The 24,475-nt window shown below is 40.2% G+C and overlaps 1 protein-coding gene across 1 annotated transcript in view; it reads right to left on the reverse strand.

Annotated features, from left to right (window-relative positions):
* The window catches only part of zfhx3b (zinc finger homeobox 3b), a 154,735-nt gene that overhangs the window by 69,013 nt on the left and 61,247 nt on the right, over positions 1-24,475 (reverse strand). The window contains exon 4 of the mRNA XM_088412590.1: positions 23,476-23,972. Coding sequence (XP_088268716.1) covers positions 23,476-23,972 — 497 coding nt within the window. The remainder of the gene's footprint in view (positions 1-23,475; positions 23,973-24,475) is intronic.

Below are 24,475 nucleotides of genomic sequence, written 5' to 3' on the forward strand. Positions count from 1 at the left end.
TAATGCATTAAAACAGATGGCTATCTGTGAGCTAAATAGCTATCAATTCGAAGGGAGCTGCCAAACCTCCCCCTGTTAGAGAGCCAGCGAGGCTCTACTTCTGCTTTGCTACTGTCACCCCAACCTCTAAGTTTTCTCTTTTGAATGGCGGCACAGGTTACATTACGGATACAGCGACGTCCTCACATCTCTTTATGATATTCAGACGGTATTTGTTCCAGTTTACACTTGTAGAAAATGCATTTCATGCTGAAAGGATAAAATCTGGCCGCTGGAATGGAGGGAAAAAAAAAAGGGAAAAGCTACGGTTTAAGTCCCACTGACGGACAAACACGTCTGTGGGGTGTATTTTGTAGCTTCCTGTTACATCCAAAAGTTGAAAAAACATCAGAGAAAGTGTTTGCACAACTGGTGCCAAGTTGCCAAGGGTTCTAAATCATGATTATTTATCTATTCTAATGACGATAATGAATGTTGGGAGAGAAAAAGCTTGAGGGTGAAAATATGGCTGTGGCGCGCAGTGACTGCATTTGTACACTGTAAGTGACTCTGGGATTCCCCTGGAATGAAAGCAGGTTATTTAGCGGAGCAGAGCAGAGCAGAGCTTGGCTCGGGATTCCGGCTCTGCCAGCAGCACCAACAACAGCTCGCAACCGCAGAGGCCCCGCTGGGTTCCAAGTGTGGTGGCTGCTTTGAATTAGACCCGGCAAGATGCAACATGCCTCAACCATAGCTTATGGAGTACTCCAGGACTCAAGTGGCAACAGAAAGCCTCCTGTATCTCATTCACACTCTTCCTTTACTCCCCCTAATGCCTGTCATCCCTTCACCCAATAGTGGTCCTCTCTCAAAAAAGTGCTTCCTCTACTTGCTTAGACATGATCCATCACCAGCGAATAACAACAAGCTGTATATTTATCTTGGGGAGGAGGGAGAGAAACAAAATAGACCTGTGGGCTGAGAGGTAAAGATGGATGTCTTCAGGTGTCCTTAGAGAGGATGCCTTAACGCAAAGCCATGAAACAAAGTAGGAAGGGATGTAGGGGAGGTGAAAGACACTTAAAAGGAAACGCAGCTACCTGTGCTCCACACTCTTACTTACGTTAACATCAACTAAAACAATAATTATTGAACTCTGCTGGAATACGTACGATCCGGGAAAGTAAACAATGGCAGCATGATTGCCGAGGGAAGGCTATCAATGAAGGCGGTAATTTGGGCTATGCTGATTTTTGTTTTTATGCTTTCGTGTGTAAGTGTGTTTTCAGTTTTGGGTAACTGTAGCACCTTGCTTGCTTGACTGTTCAGCGTATTCTTATGCTATCACCTGCAAACATGAACTCTAAAATCATGATAAAGGGCTAATTTATTCAGCATTTTTTTGAAGCACTGACATTGATTAAAATGATAAATGGGTAGGTCATGGTCGGAGAGCGGTTATGTCATCTTCACAAACATTTTTCAAATGTCTTTGAGGCATTTGTGACGCAATAACAAAATGCACGGACCTATTTTAACGGGCATAAATTAATTCCATTATTATAAATCCATTATGGCTGGTCAGTTCCTTCTACATTGTGCCTTTTACTTTTTTCACCCAATTTTTACATATTTACACTGTTGGGCATGTTATGTCCAACTATGGTAAATTTCACTCTCATATATATATATATATATATATATATATATATATATATATATATATATATATATATATATATATATGAGCTGTGCCAAAGGATTGACTAATACACTCACCCATAAGTGAGCACAAAACAGGGGTTGGCTAATCTCTCCTTCAATAATGACCCTGGGTTTTTAAAGATGGCTCTCAATCACATGATCAATGTGTCCACATAATTCATGTGCAAGTCTGTGTCTTTGAGAGGCCAGGAGGGGGATCAGCATGCATGCGGTGATGAGATCAATGCCCCTGTGTGGTGATAACGAGCCTGAGCCTATGCCCACAGGAACCTCACGACGCCATCCAGGGTCTCGCTCATTAGGAACATTTGGATAAGCATGGCCATACATACATAATGTGCACTTGTAATCGGATACACTTAATAAGACGGTCCTTGCTTTTGTAACCTGCCACACGGACAAAAACAACAGACAGGAAATGATGTCAAGCCCCAAATAGAAAAAGAAAAAACATTTCAGCAAGCTGTTGCCTTTCTCTGAAGGTAGCTAATTAACAGCTTAACCTCCCAATGTTTTTATTAAATCTGAGCTGGCACGAGCTTGCCAAATGTGTAGTACAATGTGTCTGCCTGCAGGGGATTAGAGCAGGGTGGAGCCATGGGGGCACCCAAACAACGGCTGCAGACGGCTGACTACTGGCAAGGTACCATCTGGAAGATGAAGGGGACAACTCCGGACTTGCCCGGGTCTTTTGCTCTATTACCAACAGTTCTGAAGCAACATCCTTCCATTCAGGAGGATTGCTGCGCTAATTACTGGTGTGTCCTATACAGTTTGTTCTCAATATGATTCTGGATATTATTTCTTGCCTGTCACAACAAATGCTGGAACTGGGAAGGGCTGCCTAAAAAATATTTTTTCAATAAAACTTTATAAGCTGCAATGAGAATTACATGGAAATATGAGCAAGATGGCCAACTGCCGAAAATTTCCAAGAAAATGACTACACCCATAAACCATAAATAAAACACTCCCTTTCTTCTGGCTATGAAGTTGGGCCAGCAAAGACAATTTGAATGTGAGTGACACTTAGCACAGATGTGCTGTCAATTCTGTTTAAGAGAATGTTTGTAATGCTAATGGTCCGATTGCGCTAGCCTGTAGGCATACGAAGCCACAAACCTAAAAGAATCCTTTAGCTCATGCGTGATGAAAACATGAGTACATGTCAAAAACATTGTACATTGTCACCTCAGCAGTTCACTTTAGGCTCCTTAAAGTCTTTGTGAAGTCAAATAAATACACCTTCTAAATCTGACACACCAGAGAAAAATGCAAAAAAAAACTGCTATTATACAACAACGCCAAAATGGACTTATAATAAATGCAATTAGTGTATAATACGAGGTTTAAAAATTGTGAAAAAATCAAGTCATTGTTCCGCTCTTAATCTCTTTGCCCACTATACTCTTGTGTCTGAAATTCCATGCATGAGACTTAAAACTACACCCGCTTTACGCATGCAGTGGCCAAATATGATGAATTTTTCTCCACCAAAATTGAACGTTAGACTTTGTTCAGCGTAAACCTGCTGAGTGCATCTGTCCTGAAACAGAACTTGCTTTGAATTTTGCGTCCCTAACAGTAGTTGGCAGCAAAGAAATGTTCAATTTAAATGAGGCACAGAAATCCAGCGATTTAGGGAGCCATGAGTTTGGTAACGAAGGGGTGTTGGATTAAGGCACAAGCAAACACCACTTGCAATGATTAATGAAGTCAATGCGAATTAAATGCAGAGCAGGAACATGACCCAAACACAATTAGTCTGGGCGAACAAACATCACATGGGCATGAATGCAGATTCATCGCTTCACGTTCCTGGACCAATGAGCAAAACTAAATGCAAAGGCTTGTCCGAATCTGAATGTGCAAGTGCGCTCGTCTCCATGTTGTGTGTCCACTTCCTATAGTTCACTGGTTAGCATGACCCAAAATGCCCACTGGGGGGCCAGAAGCCATAATTATAAATTGGCTCACGCTCCTGGCTTTGTAGCAGCTCGTATTAGTTGAGCTCGTGTTCCATGTTTTTGCAAACACAATGGTAAAAAGGAGGCACAGAATACTGCGTCCTCAGGCTCATATTATCTAGCTTTCACCCCTGGTGTCCTTGGTTTGGTAGTGTAAATATTTTATTACCGCTTAATTGGTTGTTGCTTCAGGTTACGTAATAAGGCTGTGGTAGCAGGAACGCTGTACAGTATGTTTCCGAACTATCCCATATCCCATTTTATATAAAATTTATAGCAAAGTGCCGAGAGGAGACCGGGCGCAAGCTAGCTACACACAATCTTATTAAGGACGGTGATAATGTGTTCAGATAGTGTCAATATTTAACTCTTGTCTTATGCGACTATCTTTATTAGAAGCTCGGCCATGACAAAAGCAACATGGTCTTTGAGAGGTGCCTCTTCTTAAAATGAAAATTAATGAGTGGGGTTGAGTGGAGGTGAAAACACAGAGTGGGTCTATATGTGGGCTTATTTGCATGGAGCGTGAAGTGCTCAGTTGGAGTGAAAACGGCAGCTGAGGGTTCTTCACACAATTCGTACACCAAACACCCACCAGCTTCAGCGGTCAGCACTTCTCCGCTGGGAAAACACAAAGCTGCAACTTACATGAGTGCAGAGCTTACTGTGCACTTAGTTGCTGCAGTCTTTACATTGGAAAAAGGGCCATTTAAAGTTACGGTTACTGTTCAGAACCTTCGAGGAAAATAAAACGCTACTTTAAAGAGTCCTCTCTTTAGTATGTGGTCATCGTCAGTTTGGATTAAGATGCTTGGAGTTTATTAAAGTTTATTTTGTCATTTTATCCACTTGGTATAAACAAACAGAGACAAACTTTGGGAATTTGTCCAAGGTCTAGTCATCAGTAAATTAGGAATGAGTGGTCGCACATGACAGTTTTTAAAATTAAGATAACGAACATTAAAAGGCCTTTAGCAAAACAAACACATTCCATTAATAAATCCAAATTTAAACTCGAATACTGAAATAAAAACAAAACAAACATTCTTTTGTTGGTACTACACCGTTATGACCACAAATCATTTCAACAGGATCCAAATAACAGTGACCAGGGCCTGATGTGGCTATTAACCTGATTTGTGTACAACAATTGGAGACAAAATCTTATTATGCTAAGTTTTCTAACTGTGTGGCAGAATGCATCATATAGGTAGAAGTCATTTAAAGGTGTTTGAAAGAGTGATCTTTGCAGGTGCAATTGTGCTTTTCATTAGATATGCCTTGAAGTGCTTGTGAAAATAGTGGTGCCCTGAGATACACATGACTGGACGTCATTGTTTTTAGAGAGGCAAGCTGATGTTTGGCTGATTTTTTTTTTTTTGCTTCAACTTGTCAGAAACCTTAAATATGAGCGATATATAGTGGCAGCAAACTCAACTCTTGACAACAAGAAGAAGTTTAGCAGAGACTGAATCTACAATGCAAGGGCTTTAAGCTGTTGTTGGCCACTCCCACCTGAATTTGATTATCAAATAATTAAAAAAAAAAAGAAGAAAAGATTTCAATGTTGTGCATTTAAAACTGCCTTAAAACAATTTGCCTTTGGTGAATGTCTGCTAGTACTCACACAATGCCAAACTCCAGAAACAGGCTAACAGGTAGTATTGTTGTTGTGGTGTTATGACACATGGTGGAGTAGCATGTGTAGACAGCCTATATAGGTAACAATATTAACAGGTGTATATTATTTATCCTTTGTAGAAAATCACGATCACTGCAGCTGTCCTTTTAAGTTGAATATGTTTTTGCGTGTCTAATTTGTCTATGCCTGTATAATACTGCCCATGACAGCTGCACAATGAATTGAAGCAAAAATATAAGACAAAGCTCTTTAATTCTTTATATTCTATTCAATTATATCATTACTATACATGGAAACCTTTTGTTTTTTTACAAAAATTCAAAAGACGTCTTTCTGGTGAAAGGTAGAATAGATTATTGGCATTTAGGTACAAGTGTTCTCAGTTCTGACCATGGAAAATATTACACTGCTATCTCAAGTTAGGTATTACTGCATCCATATTCTATACTACTCTTGCTTAGGGTCACAAGTAAATTGGACCTCATCCTTGCTGACTGGGTTGAGAGGATGGGTGTACAGTTGTCACTCACAGGACTGATTCTCCTGACAGACAACGGCTCCTACTCACATTCAATCAACTTCTACTAACACAGTGCTTCTCAATTACTTTTTTTGCAAAGAGAGACCTCACTCCACACACACACACACACACAAACACACTTGCCACAGGGACTGTAAATATAGTATCTAACTGTAAGATCAGTATCTATTAAAAAAAAAAAAGATACATATACCGTATTTTCCGCACTATAAGGCGCACCTGATTATAAGGCGCACCCTCAATTAATGACATATTTTAAAACTTTTTCCATAAATGAGACACACCAGATTATAAGGCGCACCTGATTATAAGGCGCACCCTCAATTAATGACATATTTTAAAACTTTTTCCATAAATAAGACACACCAGATTATAAGGCGCACCCTCAACTAATGACATATCTTAAAACTGTTTTAATCACAATATAATAATACTCAAAGTAATAACAATAATAACTCAAATAATAACTTAAAATTAATAGCATAACTCAATGTTAATATGACCAACCTTGTTCAACTGTAAACACACAAAAGAAACGGGTAAAGCTTACTTTATCAGTTCATTCCCCATCTACGAACCCCAATCTCAATATTGATCCACATATAAGGTACTCCTGATTATAAGGCGCACCATCAGCTTTTTTAAAAAAAATAAGGCTTTTAGGTGCGCTTTATAGTGCGGAAAATACTGTACTTCAAACTCTATCCTTTTTAACATTACAATAGATAAGAAAAGCACTGTAAAAAAACATTCTACAAATGTTCACTTTTTTTTCAAATTCGAGGACTAAATTAACCCAACATGCATGTACTGTATGCATTTACAATGTGGGAGGGAGATGGAGTACATGCAACTAACCCACAAAAGCACATCCAAACAGAAAAGTTACAGCCAAAACTGAAACATAAAACTTTTGTTGTAGAGCAATAGTGCAACTACTAGTTCTGTCCAATGCAGGATCTAGCTCTTCAAGCTTTTTTTTTTTCATTTTACTGTATATAGTCACCTTTTGACCTCCACCCACAGGGAAAAAGTGCACTTGTGTTGACAAATGATTCCCACCCCCTTTATCCCATGAGTAAAGGCAACTCTGTCACTAATACATATGGGCTTTGTGTGGCAATGCACATTCACAAAGAAATTCTATTGGGTGTCCTCATTAGACAAAGGGGGGAAAACACTATAATTTCACTTTCCATATGAAAGAAACAAAAGTGCTCATTGATCAGGAGGATCAATGGAGAATCGATAAACTAAACCCTCATCATTCCCAGAGCAGTGTAATTGCTGCTGAGATGTAGTTGTCATCACTAAAAATCAAACGCAGGCTCAACTAATTGGAGAAGGCCGTTTGCTTTCGCTCATGCTTGCAAAAAGAGCATCCGAGTTCCAGAAAAGAATTGTAACTGCTACTTTGTGTGCTGAGTGTGAGCGGGGCAGGCGCCATTATAATGGCTGCTTTCATTACAAATTAAAGGCCTGGTAGACACAAGGATTTTTCAGAATTTAGAAGATAATTTCTCTGTGACACACAAAGATAGAAAATCAGGCATTCAACAATAAAGGCGACACACTGAGATTTTGTCCAGCCATCGATCTTGAAATGAAGCCATCCGAGGCAGAACTCGTATGAACACACCTGATCTCATGAAGAGGAATACAAACAGATTCTTGCAGATTAGCGTCGGCATTTCCTGAGAGGTTCAGAAGAGGGCCGGAGGTGGAAGTATCGTAACATGGTGATGTTGGTAAGCATCTGGGGAACCAACTTTTGTATACAAAAAACATCATGTAGTCCAGGCATTGTTTTATATACCACCACCTGCTTGTTCATTAGTCAGGGAGCTCCTTTTATCGGCTAAAATCCATTCACTTCATAGTCCATGGAGTTTAAGTCTTCAAACCTGAACATGTTTGGCAATCCAGTAAATACTGAACCCGATGCATAATTAAAGGACTACTCAACACATTTAACCATTTTCAGCAGCAAAAAGTTCATATTTTATCCATCCACTCATTTTCTATAGCCGCTTATCCCCACAGGGGTCGCAGGCTTGCTGGCGCCTATCTCAGCTGGCTTCGGGCAGTAGGTGGGGGACACCCTGAACTCACTGCCAGCCAATTGCAGGGCACACAGAGACGAACAACCAATCATGCAACCAATCACACCTACGGACAGTTTAGTATGTCCAATTCACCTGCCATGCATGTTTTTGGGGAGTTGGAGGAAGCCGGAGTGCCCAGAGAGAACCCACACAGGCTTGAGCAAAACATGCAAACTCCACAAAGGAAAGCCGGAGCCAGGTGGATTTGAACCGAGACGCCCCTTCCTATTTTATGTAAAATAAATTTGATTTGATTTTTTTTTTCAAGCAAGATCAGTATCTTAAAACTGTCGACTGAAAAAAAGATCACATGTGCTCAGGGGAAGCATCACCCCTCATCAGGTTTTGGTGTTCGGTACTTGACATTGGCAAGCTGTGCTATGATTGGTTGTTACCTGAGCACTGAGTACGTGCTGTGTCATTTTCAGACGACAGCAAGTGGCAAAATGTGTGCTTTTATAAATAATGTTATCATATATATATATATATATATATATATATATATATATATATATATATATATATAACCAATCCACACTTAACACACCTCACATAAGGATAATCTTACGGGACAATCTTATAAGATATAATACAGTCGGAAGTTTGATGCCCTTGGTCAGGGAAAAACAAGACATAAACGACCTGGTTGTCTTTACGTACGTGCGCGATTTTAAATCACATGAAGCACAACTTGTGATTTTGACTTGATGACAAGTCAGTAATAGAGTCCTTTTCCACTGGAGTCGTGCAATTTTTTAAGAGGAACAGCAAAGCAAAGAGGCGTGCCTGATACAACAGCTGATAGATATTTTACAGGCTGGCATCACACACAGGCCAAGAGCCCATAAACCGCTTGAAAAAGCCTTCAAACTGTGGTTCAAAGACGACCACTTTGCCCCTTCCTGTTTATTGATTACAAAGCGCTCCTGTTGGGTAATTGTGCAGTAAATCAAGCATGGTGAGCACTAACCTCAACCCCGGGAGGAAAGTGTTAAAGGTAAAACCTGCTGAAAAGTGCATAATGATGGCGCAGTGTTGAGCCAGGAGAGAGCCTATGCTCCTCCCTCTCACATTTCTCACTCCCTGCCTGCCTGCACAACCAAAGGCAGAAAAGGAGAGTGCTTGGCAAGAGAAGCAATGGGAAGAGTATACAGTTTCTAGCCACCTCGCACTCTCTCACTCACTCTTCCAGTCTCTGTCAGTGCATTCCCAACCAAAGCGCCGGGGGCGCCATGCTTGTAAAGAAACCACAGTCTTTTTAAGGGCTTCTTGTATTTACAAAGGGAGGCATGTCGGAATCAAAGGCATTACCACATGACACAACACATTAAACAGTTGTCAGATTGAGAATTTATAGACTTAAAAGATAGTGAAGTGGGTAAACAGGAGTAATAAGATTGTTGGAGGAGTTCAACTTACCTAAAGATAGTAAGTAGTCATGGAGCAGCCCTCCGCTTTGCCTTCCCGCAGACCATACGGCTCACGCTGTACTCCAGGTGGAGACAGCTATCATTTTCCCATCAACTTCCTGTTTCTCTCATCTCCCCACCCCCCTGTCCTCGCTGCTCTCTCACTCGCAGCTGCACAACTTGATTTTCTGTGCCAGGTTTGAGGAAATACAAAGCTCTGCCGTTCACCCATCTTCTGAAATAGCTCACAAGCTGCAGTTAAGAGACTTTTTTTTCTCACTCCTCCTCCCTTACCCCTCCACTGTTATCCTTCTGCCCCCGTGTTGCCTGATCTCGCCTCAGTTTTTACTTCACCTTCATCAGCACGGACCTAAAAATACATGATGAATGGAATATGATATTTTAAAGACTTCGCTCTCCTATCTTTTCTTACAGTGCGAATAATAGGGTAGTTAATCCTGCAGATCCTATTCAAATTGATTAATCAGCACACGCGGACAATCAAATGAATGATTAATATTCCTCAGTCCTGTGGTCGGACAGTTACCCCCGAAACCGTCAGTAATAATTCAGTAACCCTTCGCAGACCACAGGCTGTAGCTAGTCAGCCTCACTCAGCATCAGCCCTCTGATGTAGAGCAAGACTTTGAACTCTGCACACACAAACTGAGACGCGGCAGTGTGAAAACAATCTGCAACCTATGCTTATTCCAATCCTTCTATGATGGCCGCTTGTCTGATCAGGCTTAGGCATCATAAGCAATACAAGCAGGCGATATGAGTGCTTGGCTTACTTCGAGCAGGTTATACTGTTGGTCGAGTAAGGTTTTCCAAGTATTAAAAAAGGTGCGGGGCAGCGAGGCTCGTGGTAGAGTGGTCGTCTCCCACCTGAGAGGCTATGGGTTCGATCCTTCGACCATCAAGACCATGTCGAAGCGTCCTTGAGTACGACAATGAACTGCTCCTGATGCCGCTTCATCAGTAGGTAAATGACTAATTAGTGTAAAGAGCTTTGAGTACCCACGGTAGAAAAGCGCTATATAAGTGAAAGTCCATTTACCATTTACCTACTCTTCATGACCCTGTTTTTTGTTTTTTTTTTAAATCAGGTAAATGGTAAATTTGACAGCAGGACTAGCATACAGAATCTGTATAGCTCCAATGTAAGCTCTCTCGTGCGTGAGAGATTCCAGCTTGTTTGATATTGATGTACGGAATGTTTATACATAAACATCAGTCTACATGCACAATAAGACTTTGTTAACCCGATATTCCAATTAGGAGTTTATGAATAAGATTATTTGGAAATGAACCTTTGCTGAGCCAATGTATCTATTTTACTTGAGAAAAAAAATCACAGATGATATATATATATATATATATATATATATATATATATATATATATATATATATATATATATATATATATATATACTTAATATTAATATACCTAAAAGTGATTATGTAATGATACTGGTCGGTTGTATATTTTCAATGTACAATGTTTAGTTACACAATGTGTTGCTGCTCACAGTGAAGTAAAGCAAGAATTGTTTCAAAGTTTACCGTTATTATTAAGACAGCGTTGCTAATTTCCATTAGCCTACCAGAGGTGTCTCACATTGTACGTTAGCATAGAAGTAGCTGACCTTGGTTAGAATAGTTCTGGTTGACCATGCTCCCGTGACCTCCAAATTATCATTTGTTTACATGTTGCTTCTAGTAATTACGAGTGTAAGAAAACAAACAGCTTGAAGCAAGCACACTTTATTTAATTCTTATTGGATCCTTCTTAGAGTAATGTGCATGGGGGTTAACAGGAAGTGACAAAAACTGTATTATTATGAGGACTTATTAGTTTAAAACTGCTTAGAAATACTTTTAAAGTGAGTTAACTAGCTTAAATGTAATTTAAACTCTCTCTCTTTCTCTCTCTCTCTCTCTCTCTCTCTCTCTCTCTCTCTCTCTCATCAACACCAGATTTCCTCCCACAGAGGTCAGTGAGAAACCATCTTCATCATGTTCCTCTCTTGGAACTGTGATTAATGAAGGAGAGGACCAGAGGTAGAAGAGAGTACCTTTTGGCACCAGGATAAATTTGATGGGGGCTGGGCCAGGACATGGTAAAACCATGTATATTTATACTCAGCTTCGTTTTGCACACTCCAATATTTGGATGTATGATGTTATGCAAGCCCTGACACAAGCGTCGGATAAACACACAGGGACTCACCCCCTTCCTAATCCCTTGTAACTGCTGTGGAGGAAACTTGGCCTTTGTGTTGCGTCTGACCAGCTGGCTGCCAGAATCAGCATGTGCAGCTGTCCACTGAGACAAATGCTAGCACTCCACCACCAGTACCCGGTGACTCCTCCTCACTGCACGGCTACTGTGACCATACCCGAAAAAAAAGAAGAAAAAAAAAAACTACTATAATTTCCCTGTCCACTGACAAAAGTCAGTATTGGGGATAAAACACCAAGGATGGGGACAGGGTGTGCACTCAAAGTTGAACTGGCTAATAGGCCTCATGATGTATAGTGTTGTCATTGATAGGACCCCCAAAAACTGGGTTTTATCTAAATATCAAGGCTCACTTTCATCTCTTCTCTTGTTAAACTGTTTATAAATCAGCTGCACAAATATTTATGTTCTGAACGAGGAAAATGGCTGGCCTGGGTTCTATCTCTGTCTGCCTTCCCTCCCTCCCTTCTTTTCATATGTGCGTGTGTACGAGCCCACGACAGATGCAACATGTCAGAGATCCAGGCTTCATCCATCATATGTGCCCTGTCGCAGAGTATTGTGTGACTCCTGAAAAGGCTGACTGAACCAGGTTTAAGGAGCTGTTAAGGAAAAAAAAAAATCAAAATAAAAAATATGCACATACAAGTCTTGCCCTCATACTTCATAAGAATCTTTGTAACAGCAGGAGATTTGAAGGAACTTAAAGATGCAGTAGGGGATCACTGGATATTCCAGTTCCTTTAATTGAGAACGTTTGTGCACAAACTGTCTGAAGTGAAGTTGCCTGAATCATAAAAATGAATATTAGAACTGATGGTAGCACTAACAAGAAACCTAACAAGGTTTGTCCACTATTCAGAGATTACTACTGTAGAGATGTGCTCATAGGTTTACTGAACGTTGGGATGTGCAAACATATGAGCGCATTCTCACTCATCTGCCAACTAGTGATGAATGGTGACATCTACAACTGTGCTCATATGCATGTGTATTGACTCTTTCAGTGCTATGGACAAGAATTCTTGTTTTTGAAAATAGTAATAATAATAATAAATAATACAATTCTGGTCAAATACGTTATTTTTTATGAAGAGGTGCTGACGCCCTTGACTAATGCTTGCTAATATAAGCCAATTGTGCACTGTGGCTAATAACACCTACATGCAATTCAAATTAAGGAAAGGAAATCAATCTTTCATGTGATACTAACCATAGTTACATAGACATAGCACACAACATTCTGTTGGCCTTGAAATGTAACTGAAAATGCTAAAAATACTGGCCCTCTAGAGGTTTCCTTTCCAATAATGTTTAGCACTGAACGAGTTAATGGTTGTATGTCTTTGTGTGCCTCGGATCAGTTCAGGGTGTCGCTGACGCCTACTGCCCTACTGCCTGTTGTCGATCACTAAATGCTGTGCTCATAGGTTTGCACAGACTATGAGCACATCCACGAATCCGTTTTCTTTAGCCACTTTTCCTCACTCGGGTCTCTGGCGTGCTGGTGTCTATCCCGTCTTCAGGCAGTAGGCGGCTGAACTGGTTGCCAGCCACTCCCAGGTCACACAAAGGCAAACAACCATTAACACACATGCAAAAATGCCCCTAACTAATCCAATACCATCAATAAAAAAAAGCTTCAAAAAATAACACAACCATGTTCAATGCAGTCCATGGCCTCTGTTTCCCCTTATGCTCACCTATCTGTTTCTGCCAACAGAAAACACAATGGGACAGGCCCAGATATTCTGGATCCATGCTGTGTAATTGCTCCCCTTAGCCCTGACCTCTGATCCAGATCACAGTGATACACAGCATCTCTGTTAAATTGGGAAGTGGGCAAATATTCTTCTAATGACCCTTACGACTACAAACCTAGATGAAAACAGAGAGGAGGGTGGAATCAATCTTTCTTTTTTGTTGCCCTTCACTGACTCTATTAGTTTCCTTTTTTATCTAAGGGTTGGATCCCAAAACTGAGGTGGTGAGCTGAGCAGTGCGGAGTGTCTATTTTCAATCTGACAGGGCAGTGGACCTCACTGACATGCATTACATTAACGAGGAGATAACCAAGCAATGCTCAGAAGGAAATATCTTTTAAACAGCATCTTGACTGCCTTTCGATGTACACATTGTGTTTGCTGAGCTGCCATTAAAAAAAAAAAAAGACAACCTTAATCTAAACTGTGCAGAACGTTGATCTTGCAATCTACACTCCAGATAATTAAAAAAGATAAGTTGGTTCCAGCAGGGATAAAAGCAATTGGGCTAGCTCCTGACACCATGCAATGTGGATGAAGAACAACAAGGATGATGTTAATGCAATGCTGTGTGCTTTTGTATGCACAGTACAGTAAGGGTGCGTAAAATGTGTGTGTTTTCTGTGGGCAAGGGTGGGTGGGGGCCGACAGGGTGATAGTGGTGAGCTTACTTGTCGATCGATGCGGTGATTGGCAGTTAATGGCTTTTCCTGTTCTGCCTTGGTAACCCTGGCCTGATGGCTGTTGCGTCTGATCAGGAATGGCAGATGGTGTTTGATTTTCGTATATAAACCTCTGACTTTGTGGAGATGGCTTCATCATGTTTAATGATTTAAAAGTTAAGTTGAAAACTGGGCGGAGTTCATTGCAGGAAAGCTCATTTGAAAGCATGACACACAGCAGATGTCAGCTCTTTCATACACACATAATGTACATGGTCTTTCACAAACAATGTTGTCAAAATGTTGCCGCTTTTCTACTCATTCAAATCAATACCAATATTGCCATCGTGTACCATTCTTCATCAACATTAATAAACACCAACCCAAAATAAAACAATGAGGTAGCTAAGCATTTCAATTGGTTTAGCCATATGGAAATACTTTTGGGGCTGGCAAGATTTTTCTGCATTGACGCGTTAGACTGATTTATTTCTCTCACAAAACAAGCTTACAAAAAAAATACAACCCCAATATTCGCTCGTTATCGTCAAAAACCATCCATACTTTCAATCTTGGGCATCATAAAGACTTGTGTAGTCAAATTTTAAAGGGTGTCATATATATATATATATATATATATATATATATATATATATATATATATATATATATATATATATATGTATATATATGTGTGTGTGTGTGTGTATGATTTGTGAAGTTGCAGGCTCTTTGGAATGAAACAGAATGTTTGGCCTATTATCTCAGAGCAAAGGACAATGCTCAAGTGACCTCCGACCTCCATTGCAGTGCCGATGGACAGAACAAATCCGACATGTGGGAAACTTTTGAACATTGTTTTCTATGATGACTACATTAAAAATGTCTGATTCAGATTGGTAAATTTTTGTTTAATGTTGTATTTTACAGGAAAAGCATTGTATTAAAAGATCAAAGAAAAATCTTCGAAACAAAATAGTTTTAATGTGAGAGCCTTACATTACTTCCAAGATGTTACTGAAGCAAATATCTGCTACGAGCTTCGAATAAAATACTTGTTGAAATGTGATTAATCATAAAAAAAGGGGATTAATGACTTAGTAACTAGTTAGTTAGCGAATAAAAAAATATGATAGCTAGACAGCACTAATGATGAACTTAATTTCCCATTGAACCTGATAACAAGCAAACAAACTAATGCAATTATATCATCCCTGGACAAGATTGTGTGCATGAATTTGTGTTTAGTTCTGCATCAATCACTTAAGCCATAAAGTGGATTCTAGAGCTAACCATTTCCAATTCTGAATAGCTCCGAGAGCCATCATTTTAACGGTAGCTGCACAGACAACCTCTATGCTGCAAATTATTTCAATATGGCCACTTCAGCCTAATGAGAACATATTTAGGAAATTCCTAATTAGTGACAGCGCTATGTTATCTGAAGTGAAGATTTATGTTTGCATTATCCAGCTGTTCTTCATTACAGGACTATAGCTGACATGTTTGATATTGACTGGCACAATAATGTTGCCGAAAAGGCATGTTTCTATTGTCAATTTGTTTACTGTACTTCAAAAAATCTGAAGTTTTGCTCTTGCCATCTCTGCCTGCCTTATTTCTAAAATAAATGCAACAGGGTGAAGTGAAGGTGAAGAAAAAAACGGCTATGAAATGCCGTCGGGGATTCACATCACCATATAGTAGCGCATACGTATCATCCCAATCACATATTTTAAAATTTTAACAGTAATTTTAAACTAATTGTATAGTGGAGAAGAACGATGCCACTTAACATCACACCAGCTAGCTAGTCATGATCTTTTTCTACGTACATAGCTAGTAGGTCTTAACACATCATAGCCACAATGGCAGGAAATGAGGGACACCGATTCGTTACGTTTTTATTGTTTCATAAAATCCTTGTTTAAGCCCCTGGGCCTGTGCTACAAATAAGGGTTTTGATTAGTTTGAGTTGGCATTTGACTGTCACTTTTTTTCCCTAGACTACCCTGTTTATTTTGGGTATTAGTTTGTCATTGAGGAATATGAAGAGCATAAAGTACCGGTATCAGCATTTTTGGAGAAGTTAAAGCACCTTTTCATCCCCAACTGTTCTTGCTGCCTCTCTCTTTCATTCACTATCACTAGCTTCCACTTAAACCCTTTTCTCTCTTATTCTGGGAGAAGGTTTAAAGTAAAACACAGGTGTAGAAGACGACACCCGTGGGAAAGATAACATTTGGGAACATTCCTGGCGCTGAAAAAGAACTTTTCCCCCCGAAATACTTCATCTGAGGAACTATAAAAATTGCTTCTATTCCAAGACTATGCCTTTGACCCCTTTGAGCCTCCACCCAGCGTTCCCCAGTGCTACGTCTGACATCACTAGCTAATAATTTAAACAAGAGATTCTATTCTCTATCCTTTTTCCATATTTTGTATTGAAGAATCAGAGGCATGATGAGAAAACAAGATGCAAATGATATTTTCCAGAGGCCCCAATAAAAACCGCATGACACTCGGGGCTGCGTCGTTTAATTACTGAAGAATGAAATCTTTTCTTCTACATCTGGAGGAAACATCATCCATATAACACTGATAGATTTATAGCTCCCAATCGACCCCTTGACTCCAGCACATGGCAAATTAGGCAAAACACAGATGAACAACCAACACCAAACCAACTTAAAGACTTGATAGGCCACAAGTATTTTGTGCTCTCCCCAAAAAATTGATTGAAGGTATATGTACTTCCTTACAAATCCAAATGTAATGGATGCACCTTTAAACGGGAAGGTCGTAGGAGGCAGAGTTGTTGGAAGAAATTGGGAAAATAACTCGCCAAATGTTCTTTCATTTGGACTAAGAAATCAGACATAGGGACATTGCAGAAGTCAATTTCTGTCGTTCAAAGTAGCTTGTACGCTAGTGTTCCCCATTGGGCTAATTATTTGACTCCAAATGAGTACCTACCAAGAAAAAAGCGTTGTATCAATATGGTCCCAAGCTGGAACCTTTGAGTGTGTAACTCCTATAAGGTACATTCACTCTTGTGAGGAAAATTTAATCTGCTTGCTTCCACGCAGTGGACGCCTAAACAGGCTGTTTTCGCAGGTAAGCTATACGTACATACCAAATAAATTAAGAGCAAACTCCTCTATGGTGATCATGTACATTTACTGTGTGTTTTTTGACACGTGGAAAAAGGCACGGGCTTTGAAATAAATCATCAACAAGGTTCACATATCCATAATTTAGCATAATATACCATACGCGTCCCATAGCCCTACTTAATAGGTTAAGTCCAAACAGAACATTGGTCCCAATGTGGTGCTCCAGGTCCATAGGAGAGGAGTTATCCTGTCTCCTCATCAGTCTCCTCACCCTAACTCGCTTTCATGTAAAGCCCTACTGAACACAGACCTCAGAGCTGAGTAGTTTTGCAGCTCCAACCACGCGGAGGCCATTAATCTGGTGGCTAAGCCACTGATGTATTGATGGCACAGAGCCGGTAAGCCTGCTTGCTTCACTCTCTCCATCCCTTCAGTTTAGGGACGACATGCAGTCACAAGATTGTCCATCTGGCAGAACATTCAGCTGCCCATTGACACTGTCCATCAGATATTGTAGACAAAGGTCGGCGGGTGGACCAACTACTATTGCTTATTGACCCAACTGAGTCATGATGCAACTTCAAATGAGATTACATGTAAACTAAATGCATTGACTCAGACCAGCAATGCAACTGCCTGCTAAAATATTAATCCTGTTTTGTCCTAATTGAACCGTAAAGTTTCTTGGTTTGTTAGGCATTCCAGAAGGTTTTTGGTTGAAGAATGGTCTCAAGAAGGTTAAGCATCCAATTAGCAAACAGGCTAACAATCACAATTGGTTTAGTGGACTAAAAGACTTGATCTGTATTTGCACTTGATTGACTTTTAACCTATTTAACTGTAGATAACAACAAGTGGGGGTGATGACAAACACTTGTGCAAAACAAAATGAATCAGGAAGAAGTCCACAATAAGTGATGATTAACTGTAATTTATAAGAGGTGTGTGGGTAGGCCTTCTTCTGTGTGCAATCAAAAGCTTATGCATGTAAAATGGGAGAATGGGCTGTCTCCCAGGATGTGCAGCAAGCGCTTTATTAGAGCGGTAGTACCAGTAAATCAGCGCTCTGCTCTTCCTGGAACTGCTGCAACCTTTCCCACTGAGCACTATTACTGAACAATCATAGGCAAGCCATGATAATTAGAGTATCTATCCTTCCCACCCTCCTGCCCCCCCATCCCCTCTCTCCATCTTCCTCCCACACCTCCTATTCATGGATGTCTGGAGGGTTAGACCAAGCTCCGGCTGGACATCACTTCGCCAAGTAGCTTCTAACATTACCTGACGTCCTTTTTGTCTCATTCCGCATGTAAAACGATGAGATTACAACTTTAAAAGTTGGGAAAGGATTGACACTGGTCAGCGCAGAAAAGCGGGGGTAATAGCATTCGATAACCTTGGAAACGGGTAAAATCTGGAAACCCATCCAAGTCAGGTGTCTGTTTTACCAATCATACTCGGCCTAGTGTAATGTGTGAAGTGTGGAACTACAACTTACTTGCAATAGTCCCACAAGCAGAGGCTATAGCTCACTGCAGAAATCAATCGTGGCAGTTCTAATCAGGGATGTAAAGAGATCATCCAACCTGCGAGCCAGTGAGCAGGATCATCAGTGAAACATGCTGATGCCATGCAGCTGCTAATCCCTTCATTTACTTTACAGGCTATTTTCTTCTTTGCTCTGTGGATTCTGTAGATATTTATTCCTCAGGCTGCAGAGTACTCTAATAGAACTGTAATGCACTGAAGTGTAAATAATTATGTGTTCCAGTTCTGTTCCAATTAAGACATATGTTTTGTTTGTGCTCAGTTTACACCGTATTTTGGTACACATGAAGAGCGGATCATAGCTTCAGAAGTTCAGCATGAATGAGACTGACAACGGATATAAAGCGTAGTGGGGCACTTGAAAAGTTTGCATGAGCTCAACAATGCAGGACTAGGCTTGGAGACAAGGGTGTCAGGGCTTTCAAGAAAGATCCCCCATTTGATAGTGACAGCACTCTCTGCTGCTCAGTCCATGGCCAAGCGGCATCTGGAGTGGATTTTGTGCGAGCAGACACTGAGGAACATGATTACATTCAGCTAACTGCGCTCTAAACTGATTATGCAAGTGCCAAGCTAATGGACTACATTTGCAAGAAGAAAAATAACATTCAATCAATCTCAATTACCGCCGATTGCACCGGCCCGCGAGACAAGGAAGGTTGCCAGCAAACTCCTCCCCACCACTACACCACCCAAGTTCCTCCCCTTTTCCCGAACCCTTGACTGGAAGCAGGGGCCTGGGTTGGCCCCACCCATTCTGTCTGGCTGGAGTAGCCAGAGCCTAAGAACTGGATTAGTTCCACTCACCTCACCTCCAAACTAACACAGAGCTTGCCCCGAGGCTGGCTGTGCGTATCGGTGCTATCATATTCGCATGTACGGCAGGAAAATGAGAAGAAAGGGCTAAAGGACATGCATATTCTGAAAACACTGTACACAAACTAGCAACAACAACTTTATTTTGAGAAAGGTCTTCATGAGGGCGACATAAAACTCTCTGGTCCAAATGGCAAAGAAATACACGCTCACAGTGCAAGAGCATGTTGGCAGCCTGCGTTACTTCGAATGGAATCTGTCATCAGAGAGCATAGTGCACTGCAGAAGAAGTCATCATCCCCCCCCAATGTGTGGTGCTCTGTGCGGTTAGAGTGACTTGCTGGATGTTTCTGTGGTCTTTCGGAACATTCCAATACATGAGGTGGTGGGGTTGATATTTTTAGAAAGCCCTAATATGGGCCACATACCACAGACTCTCAAATTATCCCATGCAGCTTAGCTCTAGGTTTCAACCTCCCTTTTTAATTCCAGTAATTACAGGCTCCAATTTATATAGAGCTGTGCACACAAAGGGCCTGTTTAATGCAAACCAGTTTGATTTTGGCCAAGTATTTCAAGTGTCACCGACTTCTTATACTCTGTTTATGATGATTTATTTTCCTTAAAAAGGGTGCACATTTTGATATTTGTATCAGGTTTATTCGAGGAGCAATAAAAGCTTAGGGATTTTCCTTCTTTGTCTCCGCATAAAACGCCAAGTTGGGGGTTGGAGGCGTGGGCTAATATGGGTTTGCGCCTGCCAGCAACTCTACCAGAACAGTAAATCCAACGGTGCTAAGACTGTGACACCAAGTGCAGAGTCAGTGCTGCCAAGCGGCCTTACAACCATGTACTTGTTGTCCGCTAATCACATTTGTGAATCATAAAACGCCAAGTCATAAAACAATACTTGTCAACGAGTATGCATCGCTGTTTTTGCGTACTTGAGTTTGGTTGAGGCGAGCTCATGACATCCTCTCCGGTGAGAATGCAGGTAAGTTCTGGACAGTTTTGCTCTGAAGATTCACTGGCTTTAAGAAACATGGAGCTAACGTAAGAGGCTTAAGTCATAAAAATGATCATTCCTAGATGTGTTGTACATATTTAATCCCTCCACAGCACGAGCAGCGGTATGACATATGTCTTCTCTTAAAAACTTGAGCGGAAAACGAGACAGAAGAAAATCTGCTTCTCTTTTTCTCTTGGGCTCGTCGCAAAGAGGAAATCACACATATAATGTAATATAAAGTGCGCAGTGTATCCTCTGAGACAAAAACGAATCAACCCGCCCAAAAGGTGTGAGAATCTGGTTTAATGCAAGGCCGTCATTAGAATGTGAGCCAGGCTAAGTCTTAGAAAAAGCTCCACATGGATGTTAGGTTGTCTATGGACTCTGAACACACTTCTTGCTGATTGCTTTATGCATTATCAAGGTCCATGTGAGGCTGGGGATTTTCCTGTTTTGACAAGCCAAACTAACCTCCTCTTCATCCCCTGGACATCTTTGATGACATTAGTTGGAGCATGTCTCTCACCTTTTCCTTTAACCAAACCATGAACATTGATTTCTCTCTCATGTTGTTTCAGTGTAAAGGCCTCAGAGACAGGAGAGCTGCATATTACCCCGGTGGTTGCGATAAAGTATTCATAAAGCAAAATTATTATATGGACCGTTTTTTTTTTTCAGGGGCTTTGCAGACAACTTTAAAAATTGAGCTTCTAATGTGATTGGGCAGCACATTCGATCGCTTGTTTTTTTTTAATCCATGCTTGTTAAAATATACTAATTAATAAATGCTTGTAATATATAATAAAAAGATATATTCTGTAAAAGAACTTCTTAAGGCAAAAGAGAGTGGGCACTAAACAAAGTCAACATGTTCAAAGAGATGCGTGTGTGTTTATACTGTACATGTCTAAGATTTATATTGCAGTGTATGTAATGACTCACAGAGAGGATGTGTTATCTGCGCGTGTCTGTGATTTGTTGTGTACGCTTATTCTACGTGTGTGTATGTGCCAGTTTGGGTTAAGTGTGGAGTGGTCAAACCGCAGACTCACAGGATAGGTACCTAAGTGGAATCAGGGCTGTTAGATTTATGGCCATTTGTTCGGAGAGTGTTCATCCATTGGCTATTATGGAATGATTAGAGGAGAAGGTGAAGCTCCAAGTCCAGCAAAAATCAATACGGCTGTCGAGAACGATTCAGCCTCTTCTGCTCCGGAGAGTATTAGCACCAAACCTCTGTCTCCTCGCGCTTCTTCATTCGTCTCCAAGTGATCCACCCTACGTCTTAAGACCAGATTTATCTGCTGTGTTCCTCTCGTGGAAGTAATGTGGCCTTTATGCTATGGAGCAACTGGCCTGGTTCTTGACCAAAAATGTCTCAACGGCACAGCTATTGGACTGTATTGCAATTACTGTTCTTATAAAGAGTAACTCTATACTACTGTGCCTACCAACTTGCAGTAAGGGCACTACTTTGTCAATACAACTTTATGCATCTCTAAAGCAAAATGCACTTCTTTTTTTTAAACCAAACATTCTTTAAAGATGATGGGATGGATAGTGAGATGTAACAGTCTATTGAAATAACCATGAAAAAAGTGATCTAACCCATTGAGCTAATCATATGATAGCGCCCATAGGAAAATAGAAAACATATGTACCATTTTCATGATAAACTGTGTTGGACCCTAGAAAACAGGAGTACGTAGTATGTATTTTCAAACTACTCAAAACATATGTCTTAGAAAAATGCTAAATCTACCAGAACCAACACATACTAAGCTGCTTCTATTCTTAATGGACATGTCATGCTTTGGAACAGATATATGAAATGTTATTAACCTATCTTCAAACGATGCTAAGACGAATGAAAAAGTTCATTATTTAGTTAAAAGATTGTCGAATGATACAAACTATTGTCAGTACTAAATTGCATGTTATTGAAACACAGCTTAATTGTTAAAAAAGTTCACCGATTAAGTAAAACTCAGCTCATATATATATATATATATATATATATATATATATATATATATATATATATATATATATATATATATATATATATATATATATATATATATATTGTTTACATGTCAAATACATGTAGACAAACTGCTTGTTAAATCAAGCTAAGACTTCCACTTGAGGGTGAAGCTGATATTGTTGGTTTCGATAATGACCGTTTTATATGTACAAAATAAAGTGTGCATTTTACCCAATAATAATAGCGAGCTGTGCAACACAGATTTGTGCTGGATGCACCTCTTTGTGAGAATAAATGTTGAATATCATATAACACAACATAAACACCAAACTCTAAAAATAGCTGACTGGCGACATCAGTTGCAAAATCAACCGTTGGCCCGTGTGAGGAGAGCATTTATAGTTAGTATGTTTTATTTTTAACAGTGGATGTCAAATTTGATAAATAAAAACGTATCTTTGAGTGTGAGTCAAATTTATATTTTCCTTTTTTCCTATAGGCCGATTAGTTTCGATATCCAAGCAAAAAAAAAAAAAAGTTATACAGCATTCCACTGAGTTTGGTTCCATTTTAAAGATGTTCAGTTGCTTTTGTTGCTCATTGTGCAGCAGGATAACATTTCAAAATGAGAAAGAATGTTGGAACCCATATAAGAACATCATTTTGAGAGCGGAATTCTCCAACTCATTGAACATGACGTCTCTGAGATTTCAAATTCAGGGAATTCTAAAATATTCCATCCATGCAACTATTATCCTAATGCTTACCACACACGATCTACCGGTGACTCTGATGTTAAATTAGAACTAAATCTCTAGTTGCAAACGCACGTCAAACTGTGCACAGCAGACCGAACTGTCCCCTCTATAGAGCATAATAAATTGAGTATGTTCTGAGTGTAAAATCTGGTGACAAACCGCATAGTGTAAAATGAGCGAAAGAGTTAGAGGATCACTGACCTTGTAAAGTTTGAGGCTCGCCTCATGTCGGGAATTGACCGTGTGCATCCTCAACTTCTCCAAGCTGTTTGTGTAATAGTCACATGCGTTGCACTTCAGGTGCACCGGATTGCCAATGGCCACACATTTCAGCCGCCATTCGTTGCCTTTGCCTCCCTCCTTAATATGGGCCACGAGCTGGTACTTTTGAACGTGCTTGTCCGTCTTGCAATGGAGCTGGAAATTGGCCTTGAGTTGGGTGGTGTAGTGGCACAACTTGCACTGGTGTGAGTCGCCCACCACAGCGCGCCATTCCTCCTCAGGCAGGTTGCGCTCGGCGCCCATGTGTATGCCGAGCACATCAAGGTTGTCCGTGGTGAAGCGGTTGCACACGGCGCACTGGAATAGCTTGAGCGAGGGGTCGCTAGTTTGGGAAAGACTTTCTCCCAAGGTCATCAGCTCTTCTGACACCAACTGGCCACTGCTCAGGCGCATATCCATTGGGATCTCCCCACCTACTTGGATGTGCAGAAACACAAACAGACAATGATAAAATATTATAATCGGGAAATGAAAAAAAAAGGCACAATTTTGTCTTAATAACACTCTGTCCATTAAGTCATCACTTATGGTTAATTCAGGCAGAGGTCAATCCTACCCTACATCACAAGTAAAGGAAAATAATTCTACTTTGATAAATATTGAGAATTTACTCTTTTCTTTGAATGTCGTAGATGGAAAAATTTGAGTCTCAGCGCCAGATTGCGCAAAGATTTCAATCAATTAGTGTCCACATTGACTTGTTTGGCCTGATATATACAATACCTGCTTAAGACTTGTCTGTGTGTATATTTCAAATAAATAGTTGTATAATAAATGTATATAATAAACAAATAGTTTCCAAATTATGTGCACAAACTAATTTTGTTTCCCGATTAATCTTATTTTAATTAGTCTGGCTCAGAATTGTAAAAGACTGCAAAAAGTAAAAACATAAAATTGAATGACAATTCATTCATTG

This window comes from Hippichthys cyanospilos, chromosome 4 (assembly GCF_059441005.1).
Source record: "Hippichthys cyanospilos isolate Australia breed blue-spotted pipefish chromosome 4, RoL_Hcya_1.0, whole genome shotgun sequence".
Lineage (NCBI taxonomy): Eukaryota > Metazoa > Chordata > Actinopteri > Syngnathiformes > Syngnathidae > Hippichthys > Hippichthys cyanospilos.